This window comes from Zootoca vivipara, chromosome 12 (assembly GCF_965207765.1).
Source record: "Zootoca vivipara chromosome 12, rZooViv2.hap1.1, whole genome shotgun sequence".
NCBI classification, from domain to species: domain Eukaryota; kingdom Metazoa; phylum Chordata; class Lepidosauria; order Squamata; family Lacertidae; genus Zootoca; species Zootoca vivipara.
In genome coordinates this window covers 22,473,587-22,494,163 of record NC_142595.1, presented here as the reverse complement: position 1 = coordinate 22,494,163, position 20,577 = coordinate 22,473,587, and the positions used below count along the sequence as shown (strand labels likewise).

General features: G+C 47.9%; 3 protein-coding genes across 4 annotated transcripts in view; all 3 read left to right on the top strand.

The window, feature by feature from the left end:
• Positions 1-5,078, top strand: part of LOC118095211 (inactive phospholipase C-like protein 2) — a 35,945-nt gene extending 30,867 nt beyond the window's left edge. For both annotated transcript variants that reach the window (XR_015946573.1, XM_060281455.2), the window contains exons 5-6: positions 18-127; positions 2,776-5,078. Coding sequence is in view for 1 of the 2 variants with exons in the window: in XM_060281455.2 (XP_060137438.1) it covers positions 18-127; positions 2,776-2,961 (296 nt within the window). In the remaining variant the exon portion in view is untranslated. The remainder of the gene's footprint in view (positions 1-17; positions 128-2,775) is intronic.
• Positions 5,079-7,091: 2,013 nt separating this feature from the next.
• On the top strand, positions 7,092-14,124 carry HCRT (hypocretin neuropeptide precursor). Its single transcript, XM_035134258.3, has 2 exons — positions 7,092-7,127; positions 13,502-14,124. Exons 1-2 carry the CDS (start codon positions 7,107-7,109, stop codon positions 13,931-13,933), a joined length of 453 nt encoding a protein of 150 aa, XP_034990149.2. The 5' UTR covers positions 7,092-7,106; the 3' UTR covers positions 13,934-14,124.
• Positions 14,125-19,350: 5,226 nt separating this feature from the next.
• The window catches only part of KCNH4 (potassium voltage-gated channel subfamily H member 4), a 56,450-nt gene continuing 55,223 nt past the window's right edge, over positions 19,351-20,577 (top strand). Inside the window, exon 1 of the mRNA XM_035135492.3 lies at positions 19,351-19,426. Within this exon, the coding sequence (XP_034991383.3) occupies positions 19,351-19,426 (76 nt within the window). The remainder of the gene's footprint in view (positions 19,427-20,577) is intronic.

Here is a 20,577-nt window from a genome sequence, read left to right as displayed (position 1 = left end):
TCTCCACATTTCTCCAGGGATGGGGTTTCACAAGGAGCTGCACCGTTTGGAGGCCAAGGAAGGCCTGAAAGGGCGGAAGCTGCAGAAAGCTCTGGAGAGTTTTGCCTGGAACATCACTGTCCTGAAGGTAATTAGGAGCAGCACTTGCTGCGAGGTTGGATTTTCTGGGACAGGGTCTCAGGGCCAGGACTTCAGCCTTGGGATGTGAGAAAAGAGAAGTTTGAACACGCACAAATCCCCAGTCAGCCAAAAAGCTCACTGGGGGATCTTGGGGTAGCCATTACCTCTCAGCCTAACTTATTATTATTATTATTATTATTATTATTATTATTATTATTATTATTATTATTACCCTTACCCTGCCCATCTCTGGGTTGTCCCAGCCACTCTGGGCACAAAACATCAAGCGTAAAAAACATCCCAATACAGGGCTGCCTTCAGGTCTCTTCAGAAAGTCGTATCATTGTTTATCTCTTTGACGTCTGATAGGAGGGCGTTCCACAGGGCAGGCGGCATTACCTAGAATGCCCTCTACTTGGTTCCCTGTAACTTCTCTCGCAGTGAGGGAACTGCCAAAAGGCCCTCGGAGCTGGAGCTCAGTGTCCAAGCTCAACGATGGGGGTGGAGATGCTCCTTCAGGTATACAGGGCCAAGGCTGTTTCGGGCATTAAAGTCAGCACCAACACTTTGAATTGTGCTTGGAAATGTACTGGGAGCCAGTGGATTAGATGTAGTTTCTGAGTCACTTTCAAAGGTAGAGCGCATTGCAGTGGTCCAAGCGGGAGATAAACCAGAGCATGGACCTACCGCCCAGGGTTGTTCTAAGGATAAAATGGGGAAAGGGAGAACCATGTACAGTATCCCACTCTAAGCTTTTTGAAGGAAAGGTGGGCCATAACAAATAAGTAAACAAAATACTGTGGCCCTGCAGACGTTTTCTTCCTGGGAGATTTTCGCTGGGCTCGCAGCATTCAGGAAATGGAATGATCTCTCCCTCCCCATGCATTTCAAGCTACAGCTCTAGTTTTTTTGGGGGGGGAGGGTATCAAAAGCATTTGTGCATTGAATGCTGGGCCGTTCGTTTGGGCCGCAGTCTTTGTAAAGAATCTAAAGTGGCCGTGGTCACACTGCCACCTGGTGGGCGCTGCATGTTCCATGGCCTTGCATCTTGACTGGCTGTTGCTCTTTTGAAAAACACGAGGGCTGCTTAGAGAAGGGAAGGCTTCTCTCCAGACGGCTTCCTTGCTGCTGATTTCCCTCAGTGTATGACATTGCTGCTTAAAATCCAATGGCTTCTTCTTCTTCTTCTTCTTCTTCTTCTTCTTCTTCTTCTTCTTCTTCTTCTCCTCCTCCTCCTCCTCCTCCTCCTCCTCCTCCTCCTCCTCCTCCTCCTCCTCCAAGTTTTTCCAGAGCTTTAATACATCTTTGATTACCACCATCCTTTCTAATACATTTGAACTTTCCCTCCATGGTTTCCTTATTTCCCCTTATCTTGCTGCATATCATACCTAACACCCTTCTTCAGCTTAGCTTAATATCTAGATGGTTCTTCACTGCCATTCACAGTTCAAATCCTACTTGCAAACTTATCTGGCTGTTACATTTCTTCAAATGCTCTACGAAAGGGTTCCACTCCTCACTTAACACTGACTTCTCCTGGTCTCTTAATTTTTGTTATGAGACTGACAGTCGTAGAATCATAGAATTGTAGAGTCAGGAGGGACCTGAGGATCATCTAGCCCAACCCACTGCAAAGCAGGAATATGCAACTGTCCTATGCAGGGACCGAACCTGCAACCTTGGCATTATCAACAGTATACTCATAACCAACTGAGCTACCCAGGTCCCACAATCAATCCCTGGCATCTTCAGGTGGAACAGGGAATATCCCCCTGTCTGAAACCCTGGAGAGGCACGGCCAGTCAGTGTAGACAGTACTAACCTAGACGGACCAATGTTCTGACTTGGTACAGTGGTACCTCGACTTATGAAGATGATCCATTCCGCAGCACTCTTCGTAAGTCGAAGTCTTCGGTTGCCGAAGATTTTGCGCTTCTGCGCTTCTGCGTGGACCGCTTCTGCGCAGGCGCAGAACACGCACACAGCGACAAAACTTCTGGGTTTGCCGACTTCAGAAGTCAAAACCTTCGGAAGTCGAGTCATTCGGATGTCGAGGTACCACTGTATAAGGAAGCTTCCTATGCCACTAAGTTGCTCTGATTTCTGCTAATGTTATGTGTGTGTGTGTGTTGCAACTATAATGGGCAGCTTTTTGTTTAAGTTTATTTGCACTTTTCTCATTAAAGCGGCGTAAGAAAAGCAAAAGCAGTGAACTAAGTCTCTGTTGTGATGGCTGAAGTCTTTGTTGTGTCAGAATGGGAGGAAAGATTTGCCCCTTTACCAAAATGTGTCAACAAAGGGAAATACTTTTTTTAAAAAAAACAGGTTGAGGTAAACTTCGATACAACTTCAGTTTGCATCACATATAGAACCAGTATGTTTCGTTCTCTTTGTGCATTATTATTTTATAACAACTCCTTCTGCATATGATGGGCACCCTTTGTGTTTATTTCAGTGACGTTGCCCACCGATAATACATTGCGGGCAAGTTGGCTTCCTCCCTCCCCAGAAGGAGAATTATTAAGCAGCTGAATTTGTCAGGTTACCTTCCACACCGTAGTTCGCCATTGGACCTCTGGGTGTGTGTTTTTCTTTTTCTTTCCTTGACTATGTGACCACCTTTCATCCCCTCTTCAACTCTTCCTTCACCCACAGGGCCAGGCCGACCTACTGAAACACTCTAAGGCGGAGGCACTCGACACACTCTGGCAGATCCACAACGCCGCACAGTCCTGTGGCATTGGCCGGAATGGCGCCGCCTCCCCCGACCTCTTCCGCGGCCGAGCTCTCCTCGATCCCATCCCGGAAACCGAAGGAGGCAGCGACACCGGATCTTGCTGACTTGGGGTGGCCCCGAGACCTAGGGAGGGCAGCGGACTTATGGACACACACAGAGACTCGGGATGAATGAAGCGTGGCGGATTTCTATTTTTATTTTTCAAAAAATCGACATGAAGCACAGTTTTGTCTCCAGCGTGGGGAAGTAGCTTGAGGTTCCCACCAGTCAACTTCCAAATCTTTTCGTAAACAGGATGGCCAACCCCAGACAGCAGATTTCGGATGGCAGTGACAAACAGATTTGACCGTAACCTGTGGGAAAACCTCTCCTTCACCAGCCTCTTTGGTCATGTCCGCATTGAAGTCGTGCGGCTTCCCCCAAAGAATCCTGGGAACTCTAGTTTGTTAAGGGTGCTGGCAATTGCAGCTCTGGTAGGGGCGAACTACAGTCCTCAAGACTTTGAAGGAAGCCACATGCTCTAAATGTATGGTGTTGATGTGATCACTGAAACAAACAGGAGCCTCCATGTTCCTTAGGGTGCTCCTATTCAGTTTACTGAGGCTCCAGCATCAGCAGAGGCCTCTTCATTCATTGGACCAATAACCAAGCCTGGCCAAGAAGCTTTTCTATAGGGGCTCGGGTAGGTGTCAGCTGACCTGCTGTGGCCTATCAGTGTAAAGACGTGGTTGTTCGGCTGGCCTTCTGCAGTCAAGTCATTTTGCTTCTGGAGGCAGAGCAGCGAATGTCAGCTGCTTCCAGAACAGAGTTGAGCAGTACCCAAAGCTAGTCAAGTGCTGCTGTTTTCTTTGGCACCTGAGCCAGAAATTCCCACATGAATCTCTCCCCCCTCCCTGTCAGTAAAAATACAACCATCATAAACCAAACAATCTGCTGTCCTTTTCCTGACACCTGAAATCAGCTCAGGTGGCTGCTCAATGGTAGGGCCGGCCCTGCTGGAATTTCATCCTTTTGGACGGAGGCGGGTGGCACCTCAGAGGCTGAATCTCCTGCCTGACATTTCTCGAGGTCTTGGGTCAAGGTCTGCTAGAAGCACAAGGCACTAAGAGCTGTGTGTAGGCTCACCTCTGATCCTATGTAGCACCCCCTGTTGGTGAGTGGGAGGAGGCTGCCATTGGCATGTTATTTGGGCTGGGACTAAAATAAAAACAGCTTCTCTTTCTCTCCACCCTTGGAGCTAAATTCACTAGCAAGAGGAAGGCCAAACTCAGATTTTGGGTACAGAACCCCCTGGGAATTGAGTGGCGCACAGCTGCAGAGCAAGGCTTGTAGTATTTAAGCAGAGAACCAACTGTCAGGGATGCTGTGACACTGAGATTCCAGGATTGTTGAGGTGGTCTGAATGATCTCCAGGTTGCTTCCTTCCAACTTGTAATATTATACAGTTCTGTTGTTTGCTGGACACAGATCTTCCTCAGGGCAAGGTGGCAGTGGAGAGGATAGAGGGCTAAAAGACATCTCAGTATGTCTTGTTCTCCTGCACCATGCTTTGAGGCTCCTAGTTAGAGCTGAAATGACAGGGAGGAGTACATCTTGAATTTTCCTCTCTAGAATCTGGTTGTAAAACTTCAAATGGTTGCATCAAGTTAAGTCACACCCAGAGTGGATCCACTGAAATCAACAGATTTAATTGAAGCGTGCCAGTTGATTTCTGTGGGTCTACTTTGAGTATGATATAGCTGGATGCAACCCAAATTTTATCCTCTCCTGACTGGATCCCTCCACCCCCCCCCCCAATTGTTCCCAAGTTATGGATTATTGTTGGATTCAGGGTTGTGGGGTTTGTTTGTTTGTTGGTCAAAAAGAAATCAAGGCTGTAAGATTGTAAATCTAACAAGAAGATCATACCATCTTGAAAAATAACATCGCAGACCTTAAAGCTTGGGTTTTCAAAGTGTCCCTTGAATTCACATTTGAAAATGTTGAAATTTGAAATATTTTGCCAGTCTCACAGATATTTGTGCAATGGTGTCTTCTGGTTCCTTACATTGATATATCTCTCTCACTTTTCCTTGTTTTTGGGGTGTTGCTGAGTGGGGGGGCATAGACTGATGATTCCCCGGCTGGGCCCTGTTCCCCTCATGCCAGACCTGGAAGGCTTCCTCTAGGACTGTGAGGGATGGATTCTCTTGACAATAAAACCTGAGCTTCTCTTCTGTTCTATCTGTCTCTTTTAATCATGCCCTCACAGCACTTGGAGAAAAACAACGGGGGTAAGGAAAATGGCGAGAGGAAAGGGCTCAGCATACCTTCCGCACCCACCACTTCCCTCTCTTTAAAATTTCTGTCCCATACATAAGCACTTATCTCCGGGTAACCCAGGTGTCTACCAAGGAGGACCTGTGTCCTCTAGTAGTAGCCTACATGGGTCAGGCATGCTGCCATTGTGCCTGGATATACCCCCTGTTTCCATACTATCTCTTATCAGGATCAGTGCCTTTTTTGGATCTCTCTTTGAGGGGCATCTCACCTCTCCTCACATCTCCCCATTGATGAATTTGCAACTTCCAAACATACCTGAATCTTGCTCAGTGTGGGTATGGCTTCTAGTACAATAAGGCTTAGAGGGACCGGATCTGGCCAGTGGGCCAGATTCCTGATTCCACACGGGTCTGCTATGATGGTTGGGTGAGACTGCCCACCTCTGCTCAAAGGAGCTTGCCAGTCTGGTGATCGGCACTGACAGCAAGTCCTGCTAGCTACAATGCAGCTGATCCCTGTTTTTGCTACAAGTCCCATTTGCAAAGGAACAACCGAGAGCTCACTTTAAGCGCCCAATAGTTTCCCTGAGGTCTCCCCTTTTCCAGCTCCACACCTGATACAGTGGTACCTCGGTTTAAGTACACAATTGGTTCCGGAAGTCCGTACTTAACCTGAAGCGTACTTAACCTGAAGCGAACTTTCCCATTGAAAGTAATGGAAAGTGGATTAATCCGTTCCAGACGGGTCCGCGGAGTACTTAAACTGAAAGTACTCAAACCGAAGCGTACTTAAACCGAGGTGTGACTGTATTATGTATGAGTTCTGATGTGGGGCAGTTGGACACGGTTTGGGAGAAACAGTTGTATGGTCAAAACTGGGGCCTGTGCTAGGCTTCATGATGCCTGCAGGCTGGAGGTTCCCCAACCTTTGCCTTAAACAGATGCAGAATGTTAATGGGGCTACCTGAAATGGAGAGGACCGTAAAATGGGATTGCCAGCTTTTTCCCCTGAGAGGATTCCTGTACCATTAAGAGCAGTCTGAGACACAATAATTTAGTCCACAAATCTCACTTTGGCTTCATGTTCCCTGAAAGTCCCGTGTGAGGCCTCTCTTCTTTCGAAGGCTTTCCTCCTTCATTTTGGGATCTGAGAGGTATGCATAAAGCTGGTGAGGGTGGCAGGTGGGAGCCTGCAACCCCCCGGGGCCAAATTTGGCCTCCCCGTTTGCTCTGTGAGGCTGCTTCAGGCAAGCCTCCCCACCTGCCCTACACCTGACGTCCTACAGGTAAGGGTGGAGTTTAGCTGAAAGGGACTTTGGTGCCTGCCCATCACTTCCAAGCCACCCACCAACCAGGAATTGGATTCCTCACCTCTGGGCTAGGAGGACGGGTGACATCGGGGTGCTCACCGCCCCCTGAAACCCAAGTACTGGTGCTGTGTATGTGTGCGGATTGCGGGTGCCACTCTCTCTGAGGCATGTGCCCCCTGTGGAAGGAAGTGTGCCAAAGCCACATGCCAGCGAAAAGGGCACCGCTAGCTTCTGGCTCCCTGTTTTTGAGGTAATTAGCCTAATGGTCCTGTGCTAACAAGTGCGGCTCCTCTCATTATCTCGGCCTAGCCGTCGGCTGCCTTTGTGGCTCGTAAGCGACTGTCCGGTTCCTCAGACGGCCGTGGGTTCATTACCGGAGGGGAAACGACAAAGGCGGGTGGATGTCTTGTCCGGTCTCCAAGAGACGGGGTACAAAAGGATCCTTCCTCTCTTTTCTGATCCTTTCTGAGGGGTTGGTGGGGAGATGGTTATTTTTGGCATTGCCCTTGGAGAGGATATGTGTGTCTGTGTCACGTATCATGGAAGCAAGTGAGGTACCTAGTGTCTACGTAGAACGTGGCCCTATAAATTGACTGCTTCCTCCAGTTTTTCCTTACAGCATCACCCCTGGAAGGTCATGACACAAGCCCACTTGTCGCCTTGAAGACAACCAAGATTATGGAGAGCCGGAAGATTAAGGTAACTGCCCTATCCCTCTCTTTAGATGGGCCAACCTGGGAGGGTGGCATAATGTTGAGCTGGAGATGCAAATCTGGGGTATCATGTTCCTCTCTAGTTGGGCCAAGCCTTGGAAGATGATGTGAATCTGGGGTGAAGCTAGGAAACACTCTTAGAAGGGAGCCAGTGGCAATGGTCAATAAAACATTGTTATACAGATAGATGTACAAAACCATTTAAAAATAGAGGACTCCATTTCAAACTTGAGTGTCACAGAAGAGTGCTGTGGAGCTCAAAAGCTTCCATCAAAATTCGAGAAGGAGTGGAGGAAATTCATGGATTATGTAGAGAAATAGGTTGAAAAATGGGGGTGCTGTAAACGTGTAAAGTGAGTAAATTTAAAGATATAAGATATAGCTATTTAGACAAGAAAAGATATGGAAAAATAGAATAACAAAACGAAAAAAATGACAGAAAAACGTGCAGAAAATGTAGAGTATATAAATACAAGAAAAGACAGATGAAGGAAGAAAGGAAGTCAAAAGGGGAAGTAAGAAGTAAATAGGGAAAAGCACAAAGGGGAAATTGTAAGTGGAGGAATGCACGGGGGATAAAGGAGAATGGGAAACGATGTATGTATATAAAAATTATGTTATAGTGTATGTGTTTGTCCTTTTGGTTTCTGTTTCGCTGTTCTCTTTGTTTGAATATTTGAATATTCTGAAATATTAATACTTTGTAATATTATTAAAAACGCAATAAAAAACACATTGGGAAAAAACAAAAACAAAAGCTTCCATCAAGCTAATGGTGCAATAGAAGACACCATCTTGTCACCAATGTGAGGTTTCCCGTTCACGATTTTCTACTTCTGCTGTTCGAGAGTATTAGGAGCTGCATGCAAAATTAAAGAAAAACAATGCTACTTTTCCCAGAGGACTTCAGACTAGTTTAAAGGGACGGGAAGGAGGGAAGGTCCAGGTTGGGAAAATGGGTAAAAGGGACAAGTTAAAAGTGGTGGTGGAGTAAAAAGTCTGGGGAAGTTTGGATGATTTCAGGAAGGACTTTGTGAGGTAGAGGGTGGTTTTCTCTGGCAGCTTGCACTATGGGACGGTGAAGGTGAAAATGCCCTGGGTGTAGAGAGGGGAAGCTGCAGGGGTAGTGGGACGGAAGAAAAGCATCAAAATGGGAGCACAACCAGTGTGCTTGAGTTGAACATGTATAAGTACAAGGATGTGCTGTAAATAAGAATCGCCGGTCCACCAGTCAAGCACTGCATCTCTCAACAGCGGCTGTTCCGATGCACCTACGGTATGAAGTTCACAAATAGTCGTGAAGACAAAAGCTCTATGTGGACTGTCATTGGCATCTGATTCAGTGAGGTTTACTGGTTCTGAGCATGAGATCCCATTTCTCATGGCTACTAGCTGTTGACAGACCTCTTGTCCACGGGGTGGGGTGGGGTGGGGTGGGGAGAGCTGTAGCTCAGCAGCAGAGCATATACTTTTTCATGCAAAAGGTCCCAGGTTCGGTTTAAAAAGAACCCCTTTTGGTGATAAAATTCCATCGGTGGCTTACACATCGTTCCGTGCGATTTGTTTCATTTCATCTGTCCTGAATGGCTGCCAATCAGATTTACTAGGTGAGCTTGTGTTTTCATATTGCGTGTAAGGGATAATGGACACTTTCTCACACTTTGTGTAATTTTATCCTCTTTGTCTGCCGTTAGTTTATTTAGTATTAACAAGCCCCAAACAGGTTACAGTGAGACCAAACCTGTGTTTGTTCACAGGTAAGCCCTGTCGATTTATGGGATTTAACCCTTTCCTCCCTCTGGTTGTCCTGAGGAAAGTCTCTCTTCCTATGGTGCTATTTTACTTCAGGGATAAATCCTTCATTGCTCTGTGTGTGTGTGTGTGTGCATTTTCAATGCAAATCCAAGCTTCAGAGGAAGCATTTTCCTCTGATCTGCAAAGGGGCAAAGGAGGGCTGCATTCTCTTCATACGCCTGCTGAAATCCCAATAAATATTTTCTTGGGCAGCTGATGCAATTTGCATTTTTCAAAAAACAAACAAACCTGCACGACGTTGATAAATTCAAAGACACATTGGACATCATGTTTAGCTTGGCCTTGAATGACTTGAGAAAAGAAAACCTGACACCCACCTCCACAGGCAGAGGCAATATGTCTCTGAATGCCATTTCCTGGGAATTGTGGGGAGGTGGGAAGAGTGCGGTTGAGCTCAGGCGCTGCTTTTGGACTTTCCCTAAGTATATTGTACTTGGTTGGCCACTGTAAAAACAGGATGCTGGACCTTTGACCTGGCTCAGCAGTGACATTATGTTTCAATGCTCTCTAAACCAACATTTGAAATTGGGCAGCAGGGCTGCCCAATGATCTGATTTTAAAGTATCCATAATTTGTATGTGGGGAACACTGCAGCTGCAAGTGATGACATACTTAGTTACTTAAATAATATATAACCCACTTATAATTGTGCATTTTTGCACTGAGCGGGTGAAGGTCAGTATAGTGTAGTGGTCAGAGGGTTGGACTAGGACCTGGGAAACCAGGGTTCAAATCCCCACTCAGCTATGAAGCCCACTGGGTGACCTTGGGCCCAGTCACTGCCTCTCAGCCTAATCTACCTCACAGGGTTGTTGTGAGGATTAAATGAAGAGAGGAAGATGAACCATATACGCCACCTTGAGCTCCATGGAGGGAAGGTAAAGGGACCCCTGACCATTAGGTCCAGTCGTGACTGACTTTGAGGTTGCGGCGCTCATCTTATGTTTTTGGCCGAGGGAGTCGGCATACAGCTTCCAGGTCGTGGCCAGCATGACAAAGCCGCTTCTGGCGAACCAGAGCAGCACACGGAAACACCGTTTACCTTCCTGCTTGGAGTGGTACCTATTTATCTACTTGCACTTCGACGTGCTTTTGAACTGCTAGGTTGGCAGGAGCTGGGACCGAGCAACGGGAGCTCACCCCGTTGCAGGGATTCAAACCGCCGACCTTCTGATCAGCAAGCCCTAGGCTCTGTGGTTTAACCCACAGTAAGAAAAATTCAATACGACTTACAAGTAAGAAATATGATAGGCTACCAACGTAACTGCAGCAGAGCTCTCCCATCGATTCGAGTGGCTGGTGCCCCGTGGGGCTGGTAGGGTGCAAGATAGGGAGGCTGACAGTAGGGGAAGCCAGAGCCAAGGGCAGGCACAATCACCTCCCTTTAGTTTTATCCCCATCCTCTTCTTCCCAGCTGATTTCTACAAAGGCAACACTGAGACTAAGGAGGAGGAGGGGGGAGATGTCAGGGCAGTGCCACCTCCTGGTAAGGCAGGCAGGTGGGCACTGGATAAGGGCAGACCTGAGGCTGGTGGGGCAGTGCCCCATTTGCCCTATTAAGTCCTGCCTCCACTGCTCGATCTGTTGTCTCTGCTAAACGTATGTTTTCCTAGACAAACTTTGGATAACTGAAGTGACCCATTATGACAACGTTTTCATCTCTGGCTGCCTCCTTGCTGTCTTTCTGCATCTCAAAGATCACCATCAAGAGTTTGCATCCAGGCAGGAGGGAGGATTATAATAACATCCCTACCACTCTACTGCTTATGTTTGCTTGTTATTTCTGCAGAGACTGACTCTCTGAAGAGCTTTGTTTCCTTAAAAGATTTCTGGTTTATTGGACTCTGCGCCCTCTTTTATGAACAGAGCACTACTCCCACCTGCAAGCACGACTTGCCTTGCCTTGCCCTCTCTGTCACACATGATATGGAGGGGTAATTGCAGTCTACTGATTCCGCTTGATAGACCGGGTTTCTGATAATATATCTGCATTCTCTTTTAGTGCCAGGCAAAAAAAAATCCCTCCTCTGAAGCTTGTATTTGCATTGGGAGGAAATCTCCCATTGGCACCAAGATGATACTATTTGCATTTAAAAACAGCAGCAGCCACCATCCCCATTAAATGCAAAGACACGTTTTCACTTAGTTTGGCCCTCATATGTTAATTTGTAGCTGCGTATGAAAGTTATCCCAGAAGATAACTTGGTGCTAATTCACCTAATCTTTGCTTTCAGGCTTTTCGCATTAGAATCCAAACCTTATATATTGCTTCCCTTTTTAAATGCCGCATGTGTGTAATATTTTCTATGACCCTTGTTGGACTTTCTGATTTGCATTCATTCATTTTTATGTTTTGTTACCAGCTTCTATTCAGCCCCCGCTTTGAGGGTATTTGAATATTTAGAGCATCATCTCAGAGGGATGAGTCCTCAAGAAAAGCATAGTGCCTCTTAATTTCCCCTAGTTTTAAAGCCGCTCTGCAATCTTGTTCTGTTTTGAAATGCCAAAAGCCTTGTTCAGCTTTAGTTCAAGTGATGCCTTTCTGTTCAGTACAGGCTCCCCTTGTCCAGTGATTACCAAATCCAAATTTCAGAGGGCTTCTCTAGGCCTTTTTATTGAGAGTTTGCTTTGATTTGCTTGCCCAAAGCTTGCAGAGAGATTAAACTATTCCTGGTCTTCATTTAGCTTTGTTCTGGTGTGTGTGGGGTGGTTTTATGACAATGAGCATTCATCCTGATTTGTTTCTGTGTGGGGATGTTCCTATGTCTTCCCATTAATCATTAATCCACCCTGCACTTTTTTCAGGGCTGTAATCTCATGCAGCACCCTAAAATGCATGGTTTTGGGCACCATGAGAGTGCCCTCCCCAAAAAAGTGTCTTTGGGCTCTGTGATCTCACTGTTGGAGATTCATTCCCCGTGTCTGCAGTCATGGGATTGTTGTCTATCACATGATGGTGTATGTTTACATTCCACAGAGTGGGAAGTGATGGAGAGAGGATGTTTGTGTTACTGTGTTCCTTGAAGTGGGACTATTGTCCTTTGTTCTTTCTCTTTGCTGTCTGATGCTAGAGAGAGAGGGAGCCATGTTGCAGTGCTCCGTGTGTGTTTATATGTAAATAAAATAGATTAGCCAAATGCTGAGTTGCTGAGGTCTGTTGCACAACTGCGAAGGCTCTGCAGATCCCTAAGTGTGCTGATGTCTCCAAGGCATCAGTCGCTGTGATGTTTGGGCTGGAGAAAGCTTTTGAAGCTTCCAAACGATCAACCAGGAGGGAGAAAACATGCCAGTCAGGCATGTGTCTTTACCAAGGTTCTACTCATGTGTAGGACACTCTTGTAACACTCACGTGGGTCATGTGATTTATGCAGGAGCACAGACAAGAATACACATGCCTCAGTTTTGGGACTCAGCATGTTGGAAGGTATGGTTTAGGAAGCTGACTTGTACCAAGTCAGACCACTGGGCCAACTAGTTCAGTATTGTCTTCACTGACTGGCAGCAGCAGCTCTCCAGGATTTCAGATGGGATGGTGCTGGGGATTGAACTTAGGGACTTTAGGGTGCAAAGTTGATGCTCTACCAATGAACTCATAGAAGTGCAGGTGAGACAGGGGGATTTAAAGAAAGTTAAAGAAACTTTAATACGTTTGCAGTAAGGTGGATATTTTTTGGGGGGGAGTATCCTCATTTCTGGCATTATAATATGTACAGTGGTACCTCGGGTTACAAACGCTTCAGGTTACAAATGCTTCAGGTTACAAACTCCGCTAACCCAGAAACAGTACCTCGGGTTAAGAACTTTGCTTCAGGATGAGAACAGAAATCGTGCTCTGGAGGTGCGGCGGCGGCAGCAGGAGGCCCCATTAGCTAAAGTTGTACCTCAGGTTAAGAACAGTTTCAGGTTAAGAACGGACCTCCAGAACAAATTAAGTTCTTAACCCGAGGTACCACTGTATTTAATTTCCTTAAGATGATAGGGTTGCTATTTTAATACACATTTAAAGTCATGTTAATCTCCCAAAAAACATAGCACTGTTATTCTAAAACTCTCTATCGTCACAGATGAGGGGGGGGGAGTTTAATTAGGAGAACCCTAATAAAAATGTGGCAAATTCCAATGCATTTTTTTTAAGCCCAAAGTATAATTTAAACTTATTTGGCTCTTCCTACCCACCTCATAGTTCTGGTTTAGTGATTAAGCTGCCTTCTGGGAAGGGGGCATGACTGGCTCAAGACATTTTGCAAAGCAGTACCTGAGGCCACCCAAATTATTTTGACGCCTGAGGCAGAAAACTCCTACAAGCACTTCTTCCTCCCTGCCCCCGGCAATAAAAATATAACAATGAATTATAATTATGATGCATGAAGTTGCTAACAATTTGCTGCCTTTTCATAGCCATGCCAAAATCTGCTGCTCAAGGCTGCTGCCTCACTCTGCCTAATGTTAGAGCCGGCCTGGCTGCGGCTGCTGTTAAGTTTACTCTGGAGGTTCAAATCTTCCTCTCCTACTGAAAATTGCTGACTCATCTTTATACCCCTCCAGGTCCAGAGAGCCACCTTGCTGCTCCTCTTCTCCTTGCTCTGCTCCTCCGCCGTGACCAAGCAAGCCGTGCCAGACTGCTGCCGTCAAAAGAGCTGCTCGTGCCACCTCTTTGAGCTGCTGTACGGCACGGGCAACCACGCCGCCGGCATCCTCACCCTTGGCAAGCGGAGCAGCACCACGGCCACCAAGGCCTTCCAGAGCCGGCTCTATCAACTCCTGCACAGTTCGGATAACCAGGCCGCCGGGATCCTCACCATGGGCAAACGAGCAAGCGGGTCGGGGCTGGGAAACCCAGAGGATGTGCATGGCAGCAAGCAAGTAACGCCAGCGCCATACTCTGCGGGGCCTGATCCAGCCTTGGGCTGCCTAGCACCCCTTGAGAGGGACTTGCCACCCAGCCCAAAGATGGGTGCTTCAGATACCATTTACTAAGGTTGTGCATATGTCTCAGCAGGGGGTGAAATTCACCTGAACACCTTCTGCTTTCTATCTTCGCCGCTGTCATCTGTCCTTTAATGCCAGGCAGCTGCTAGGTGCTGTCCCGGAGGTGGCAGCGATGCGGTTCTTCCCCTTGTGTAAATAGCTCTTTTCAAACTTCTGTCAACCTCACGCTCTTGTGTTCTTTTCCAAATAAAGCCAGCTATCGTGTTCATAGCCGCTCTGTCAGTTTCTGTGTGAGAGAGATGTTGCCGGCGTGAAGAACGGAAGGATGCCCTCTCTAGTCTCTCTAGTCCAGGAGCAGGAAACATTCAAACAGGGGGGAGGGGGTTTGAGTTGAGTGTGGCCCTCCAGATGTTGCTGAACTCCAACTCCCGTCATCCCTGGCCACTGGCCATGCTTGCTGGGAATGATGGGAGTTGTAGTTCAGCAACGTGTGGTTGCCAAAGGTTCCCTACAGCAGAGCTATAAATCTGAAAAGCTGTGACTGAAACCCCGCCGGTCATAAACTCACTAGCTCATCCTAGAGAAGCCTCATTGTCCCCCCCCCCCCTCAACCTCCCCAATCTGCAGTGTTTATAATAACCCTGACCCACCTTACAGGGTTGTTGTAATTATTGCTGCAAGATAATGCCTATGAAACACTTTTAACATTTTGAAGAGCTGTATTCATGCTGAATCATATTGTTTGTTATTATCAAAGGACTCCGCGCCCTGCCTGATTTCCACCTGAGATCAGACAGGCAAAGTACTGTATGCTTTGAACTCTCCCTTCCCAAATGTGAACAGCATCAAAGGTACTTGCCAGAGCTCTCCTCCTATCAGGCACCTCAAACGCTCCTTGATGCTCATCAGCATCTCGGTTTGCAAAGCTGCTGTTGGCTGCTCACACTGGCAGAGAAAGTGCTGGTGATTCCTTTGCCTTTATCATGCCTTCCTGTGAGAGAGAAAAATGATGTGTGGCTTATCTCAGTGGTAGAACATCTGCTTTGCTTGCAGAAGGTCTCAGGTTTAGGGCATCTCTGGGCTAGAGAGACAAATAGCCCAAGGCAGGTGTGTGTAGCCTATGGTCCTCCAGGTGTTGTTGAACTACAACTTCCATCCTCTGTGGCCATTGACCATGCTTGCTAGGGCTGATGGGAGTTGGAGTTCCGCAACATCCTGCAGACCAAAGTTTCCTCACTCCTGATTTAAGGCATCTCCTTCCTTCACCTTCCCATAGGTCCTAGGACATCAAGGACCTCCAGAACTAGAAACAGGCTAGTGGGTGGACAGATGTTTTTGAGTAGGTGTTGATCATGCTCAAGAGATGAATGTTCACTGTGTTTGAAAAGAAAAGCCCCACTTAGATCAGATATTATTATACATACCCTCCAACATTTCTCTGATGAAAATAGGGACATCCTATTCTATTATTATTGTTTCGACTATGGCAGACCAACACGCCTACCTACCTGTAACTAACTAACCATTATTATTATTATTATTATTATTATTATTATTATTATTATTATTATTATTCCCCACCCATCTGACTGGGTTGCCTTCAGATGTCTTCTAAAGGTTGCAAAGTTACTTATCTCCTTGGTTCAGGGGTCACATAACTCCATACCCTCCAACATTTCTCCAATGAAAATAGAGACTTCCTAAGGAAAAGCGGGACATTTTGGGATCAAATCAGAAACAGGGACGACTTCTCTAATTCTGGGACTGTCTCTGGAAAATAGGGACACTTGGAGGGTCTGAATTATCCTGATGACTTTCATCTGGACAAGTTGCAGAGATTATCATGGCACAATAGAAGGGGAAATTAGTAGCATATATATATACCTCATCTAATTTGTGGAAGGCCTGTATTCTCCTGAGCTACAGCATTATTGCCTATCTAGACAATGGTCTGGGGGCTGGAACTGCATTTTACCAAATGACTAAACCCAAGAGTTGCCATACGTCTAGGGGGGCTCTTTAATAAACCCACGAGCCCCAGCCCTGACTCTTCTCAATTTTAGTTAATTTAGCCCCACTCCCCACCTAAGAGGGGTCATCACCTAAGAGGGGTCATCACCAAAAAAGTAAAGAGGGTCATAGAATCATAGAGTTGGAAGAGACCACAAGGGTCATCCAGTCCAACCCCCTGCCAAGCAGGAAACACCACCAGAGCATTCCTGACATATGGCTGTCAAGCCTCCGCTTAAAGACCGCCAAAGGAGACTCCACCACACTCCTGTGAGAAGCTGAGTGTGCTTCGAGGAGTGTGCAAGGCTTCAAACTGAAGGGAAAGTGGCAGGAAAGCTGTGGTTTAAATGAGCTCAGTAGTAAATTACTTGAGGCGACTTTTCCAGCCAAATTCGATCTCAAGGCCTGTACTTGCCTACCCCTTTATTGAAGTCTACAGTCAGAGGCAGCTCTCGGGGGGGGGGGGCAGTTCCTCTTCGAACTGCTTATTCCTTGGCTGCTGGGAACCTGACTAGGATGATAAGAGTTCTTCCATCACTACCTGGGTTGAACCAGAAGCACTTGCCAAAGGTGCTTTTGGTTTTTTTTTAAGCCAATGTCATTTTCTTAGCAAGTGCTCCTTTAATCACCTTTGATGCTCCATAATAGGCCGCTCTGCCCTAACGGGCCAGGAGCATAACCTCACCTCGGATAACCTATCTATTAAACAGATGCTTCTATCCATCCATCGCTGTCTCGCCCTGTGTCCACGCTGCTTGGGCAAATTCACTGGCTTGGCATTGGTCGGCAGCCAGGGGGCAGTGTTGGCAAAGAAAGCTGGCAGCTCCGGCTGCAACGAATCTCTTTGTTTGGACGATTCTTTTGTTTGTTGTGTTAGGGCTTCATCTCTCAAAAAAGGAAAGGTTAGGCGCTCTTTGTTTGTACACAGCCTGACCTCTGGAACTTGTAACCCCCTACCTTTCAGGGGCTCTTTGTGTTTAGCAGTAAGGGGAGGACACTTTGCATGCGCTCAGCGGTACTCTGTTCTTTACAGCTTCACACATTGTATGACCGAGCCCTGACACAAATTAAATTCTGGGTGAATCTAAATTGCCCCACCTGGAGTTATTCTCTTTCTCTGCCTCCCCGCTTGACAACCAAAACTTTGCGCATGCTCAGAGGTAGTCTCTTCCTTATTTCTCCACACATTACCGAGCTGAGCCCTGACACAAATTAAGTTCTGTGTGAATCTCAACCTGAAATTCTTCTCTGTCTTCCTCCAAAACACCTCCACTGTCCTCAATGTTGCTAATTAAGAAGTTTATCGTTTCCTCCAAAACACCTCCACTGTCCTCAATGTGGCTAATTAAGAAGTTTATCGTTTTAACAAGCAAGGAGCTGGAGTTCAACACTACTTGAAAGCCACTCCTTTGATCCTGGAACAGCTGCTGCACAAATCTCAGCTTCATTAAAGCAAGTTCCCCTTTATGAGGGCCAGGGATTATTAAGATTAATATTGTTTATTAAATGTATATTCTGCCCTTCATCAAAAGATCTCAGGGTGGTTCACAGAATAAAACACAAGTAAATCAGACAACAAAACAAAAGGTTGCAGCAAAAGAAAGGAATTTGTTTGTGTCCAGACATACTTTCATATGCATTATCTGAGGCTGAATCCCAAGAAGAAGAAATAGCTAGGGCGGCCATATCTCAAGCTAAACACTGATTCTTCTTGGGCTTATTAATCTGTTTAGGTCCAATTCCACCTCATTGCCAATTTTCACCTCGATTTTGCCTTCTGAACCAATATATCAAAAATTGGGGACTCTCCTTTGACCAAATGCTGTACACAAAGGTTGTGTAATGGGGTCACACATCAGCATGTAAGGTTGGGCATTTGAAACAGGTTCAGAATTAAGCCCTGGCTTAGAGCACCCTCTGAATTCTGCATGTGGCCAAAGGCACTTTCTTCTTAACTGTAGCCCCTCACCCTTGGTTGAGAAAGGCAGCTCTTCAGGGTAGGGAGGTTGTTGCACTCTTGCCCTAGCCAGCTTGGGCAATGGACAGAGATAATAGGAGTTGTTGTAGTCCAGTGGCATCCGAAAGCTGGCAGGTTCCCAATCCCTGCTACGGGAAAGGAGACAAACGGAAAGGAGAGGGCAAGTATCCTTCCAGTTTAGCAGGTATACAAGACTATGACTACTATTGCAAAGTGCTAGCAACCCCTGTTGCAGCAAAATCATAGACTCAACAGCGGAAAGGGGCTTTAAAGGACACATAGTCCGACTCCAGCCCCTTGTGCAGGGAAATCTGCTGCTACAGCATCCCAGAGAAGTGACCCTCCAGCTTCTGCGTGAAAACCCCTATCCAAGAGTCTTGATAGCACATTAAAGGTGAACAGATTTTATGGTGATATAAGCCATTTGCTGATCGGCCGAGTCCACTCAGCTAGGAAGGAGCACCTGCTTGCACACCAACCTGCCTAAGGTGCAGCCTCAACACAAGGCGGGAGAAACAACGTCTCTAAGCTATGGCTTCCCAGTGGCGACATTCCTTCCGCAGAGAGACCCACCTGTAGCCAACACCTGTACTCTTGCAGCCCCAGGCAAAGACATTATTTGAATTCTCCCAGGCATTAAAAATGGATTTTTTAAAAATGTACATTTTTTCTATTTGCTATAATTTTATGGATGCACCATTTTGCTTTCCTGAATTGTTCTAGGCATAGCAACCAACTCCTAGAAGCCTAGGTGCCTTCACCCTCCACCAAATATTTGAGGGAGTGCCCCCCCCATGTTGATAGGCATTGCCATTCAAATAGTTGCCTGCACTTTGTCTTGTGATCAATTATATGAGGTGGGGCTTACCTCATATTTTATTCAAGTTGAAAGAGGGACGGAAGGGAGAGAGAGAGAGAGAGAGAGAGAGAGAGAGAGAGAGAGAGAGAGAGGAAGGGAGGGAGGGCTCACATTTGTGTGTGTCTGTGTACAGAAGTTTTAGAGTCTCCCATCAGCTTTTTCCCGCGTCCCTCACACTAGGCCTCGGACTGTGCCCGTTCGGACAAGGCCGGGGCTTGTTAGGCGCCAATTTTTTGTGTGCGTGTGTGTGTGTGTGTGTGCGCGCGCGCGCCTGCAATCTGGGCGGGATCCCTCCGGATCCCTCCTCTCCCCTCTCCCCAGCGCCGCTCGGCGCTAATTGTACGGCTGGGATTAGCAAGAGGGAGCTGACAGCCGGGAGAGAGGGAGGGAGGCAGGGAGACAGCGAGGGAGGCTCGGGCAGCTGCCTCGCCTTGCGCCGCCAGCCCCGGCCGGGATGCCGCGCAGCAGCGCCCTGCCTGAGCCGCGCGGCGGCGGCGGCGGAGCCGGAGGAAAAAGAGCAGGGGGAGACGCCTAGGCGCCCCACGCCCGCTCCGCCGCCACCTTCACACGCGCACCCTCCCCGCGGGGGCGGCGGGGGGCGCCCATGGTGCCGCCGCCATGCCGGTGATGAAAGGCTTGCTGGCGCCGCAGAACACCTTCCTGGACAACATCGCCAACAGGTTCGATGGGACACGTAAGTGGCCTTGGGGACACCGCGGGGGGAAGAGTCCCGTGGGCATGAATCCACGTCTGGTCCATGGGACTGAACGGGGTATGTTGTGTGTGTGTGTGGGGGGGGTCGTGCTAGCCTCTCCTCCACCCTCTCTCCTCACCAACAGCCCTCTCTCTCCTCTCCTCTCCTCTCCTTCTCCTCCACCTAAAAGTTCTTCTCCCCCGAGGATGGAGGCGCCCTGACGCCCCAGGGATGGGCGCTTGACTCTTGGGGCGTCTGAGAAAGGGGTCGCCTTGGGCGCTCGCTCCCCCTTCCCTTCTGCCTTATTTCTCTTTCTGCCCCGCGGTCCTAAATCCGGGTGGAGGGGGGTGCAGATTCAGTATTATCTGCCCCAAGTCCTGGACAGTAACGAAACCCACACCACCCCTTCCCTGCCTGCCTCTCTCTCCCCACCCCCACCCCACCCCCCTGCCCCAAGCCCGCTTTGCAGTGGGTCTCTCGAGCCCCCCCCCCCACTTTGCATCTCCAGAGTTAACAAAGAGAGACGCTCTTTGTCTCTGCACAGACAGCACCCACTGGAGATCGAGAAGATCGGGCTGGGTGGGTTGATCTCTCTCGTTTTCCGATCGCCCAGGGACTGAGACCCCCCTCCATTCTCTTTAAGGGGAGTCCACTGTTTGGGTTTCTTCTTCTTCTGCTCACCCTCTCCCCATCTTCTGATGTTTAGCTGCGCCACCAACTCCGGTCTTGTTGAGCCCTCGCAGGCTTCCTTAGGAGAGTTAGCAGACTTTCCTGTGTGCACGTGTGAAAAGAGACCGGGTGCGGCGGAACAGCTTCACCAAGGGTGTCTGTAGGCTAGGCAGCCGGGGGGGGGGGGGAAGAGTCGCCTGTCCGCAAGTGCTCAGTCTTGGGCATGCCTCACTGGGCTCCTCAACATGCCTAGAAGAGAAGAGTTTCTCTGAGCATGTGCGAAAGGGTTTTCTCTCCCTTCCTCACCCCTTAAGGAGACTCCTCATGCGTCTGGGATTAGAAGTTTTCTTCGCCCCTCCTTCTCCCTCCTTCATTGTCTCCTCTGAGATCTGCGTTTAGATTGGAAGCTCCTCGCGGCAGGCACCTGTCTTGCTTGCTTTTGCGGGTGTGGGGGGACGACGACGACGACACTATTTATATTG

What these genes read in the sequence shown, in the direction of transcription:
- HCRT (XM_035134258.3), top strand. Translation starts at nt 7,107, where the DNA reads ATGGAGAGCCGGAAGATTAAG. An exon ending in TGGAGAGCCGGAAGATTAAG is followed by an intron (nt 7,128 to 13,501) that starts GTAACTGCCCTA and finishes ATACCCCTCCAG; the next exon opens with GTCCAGAGAGCCACCTTGCT.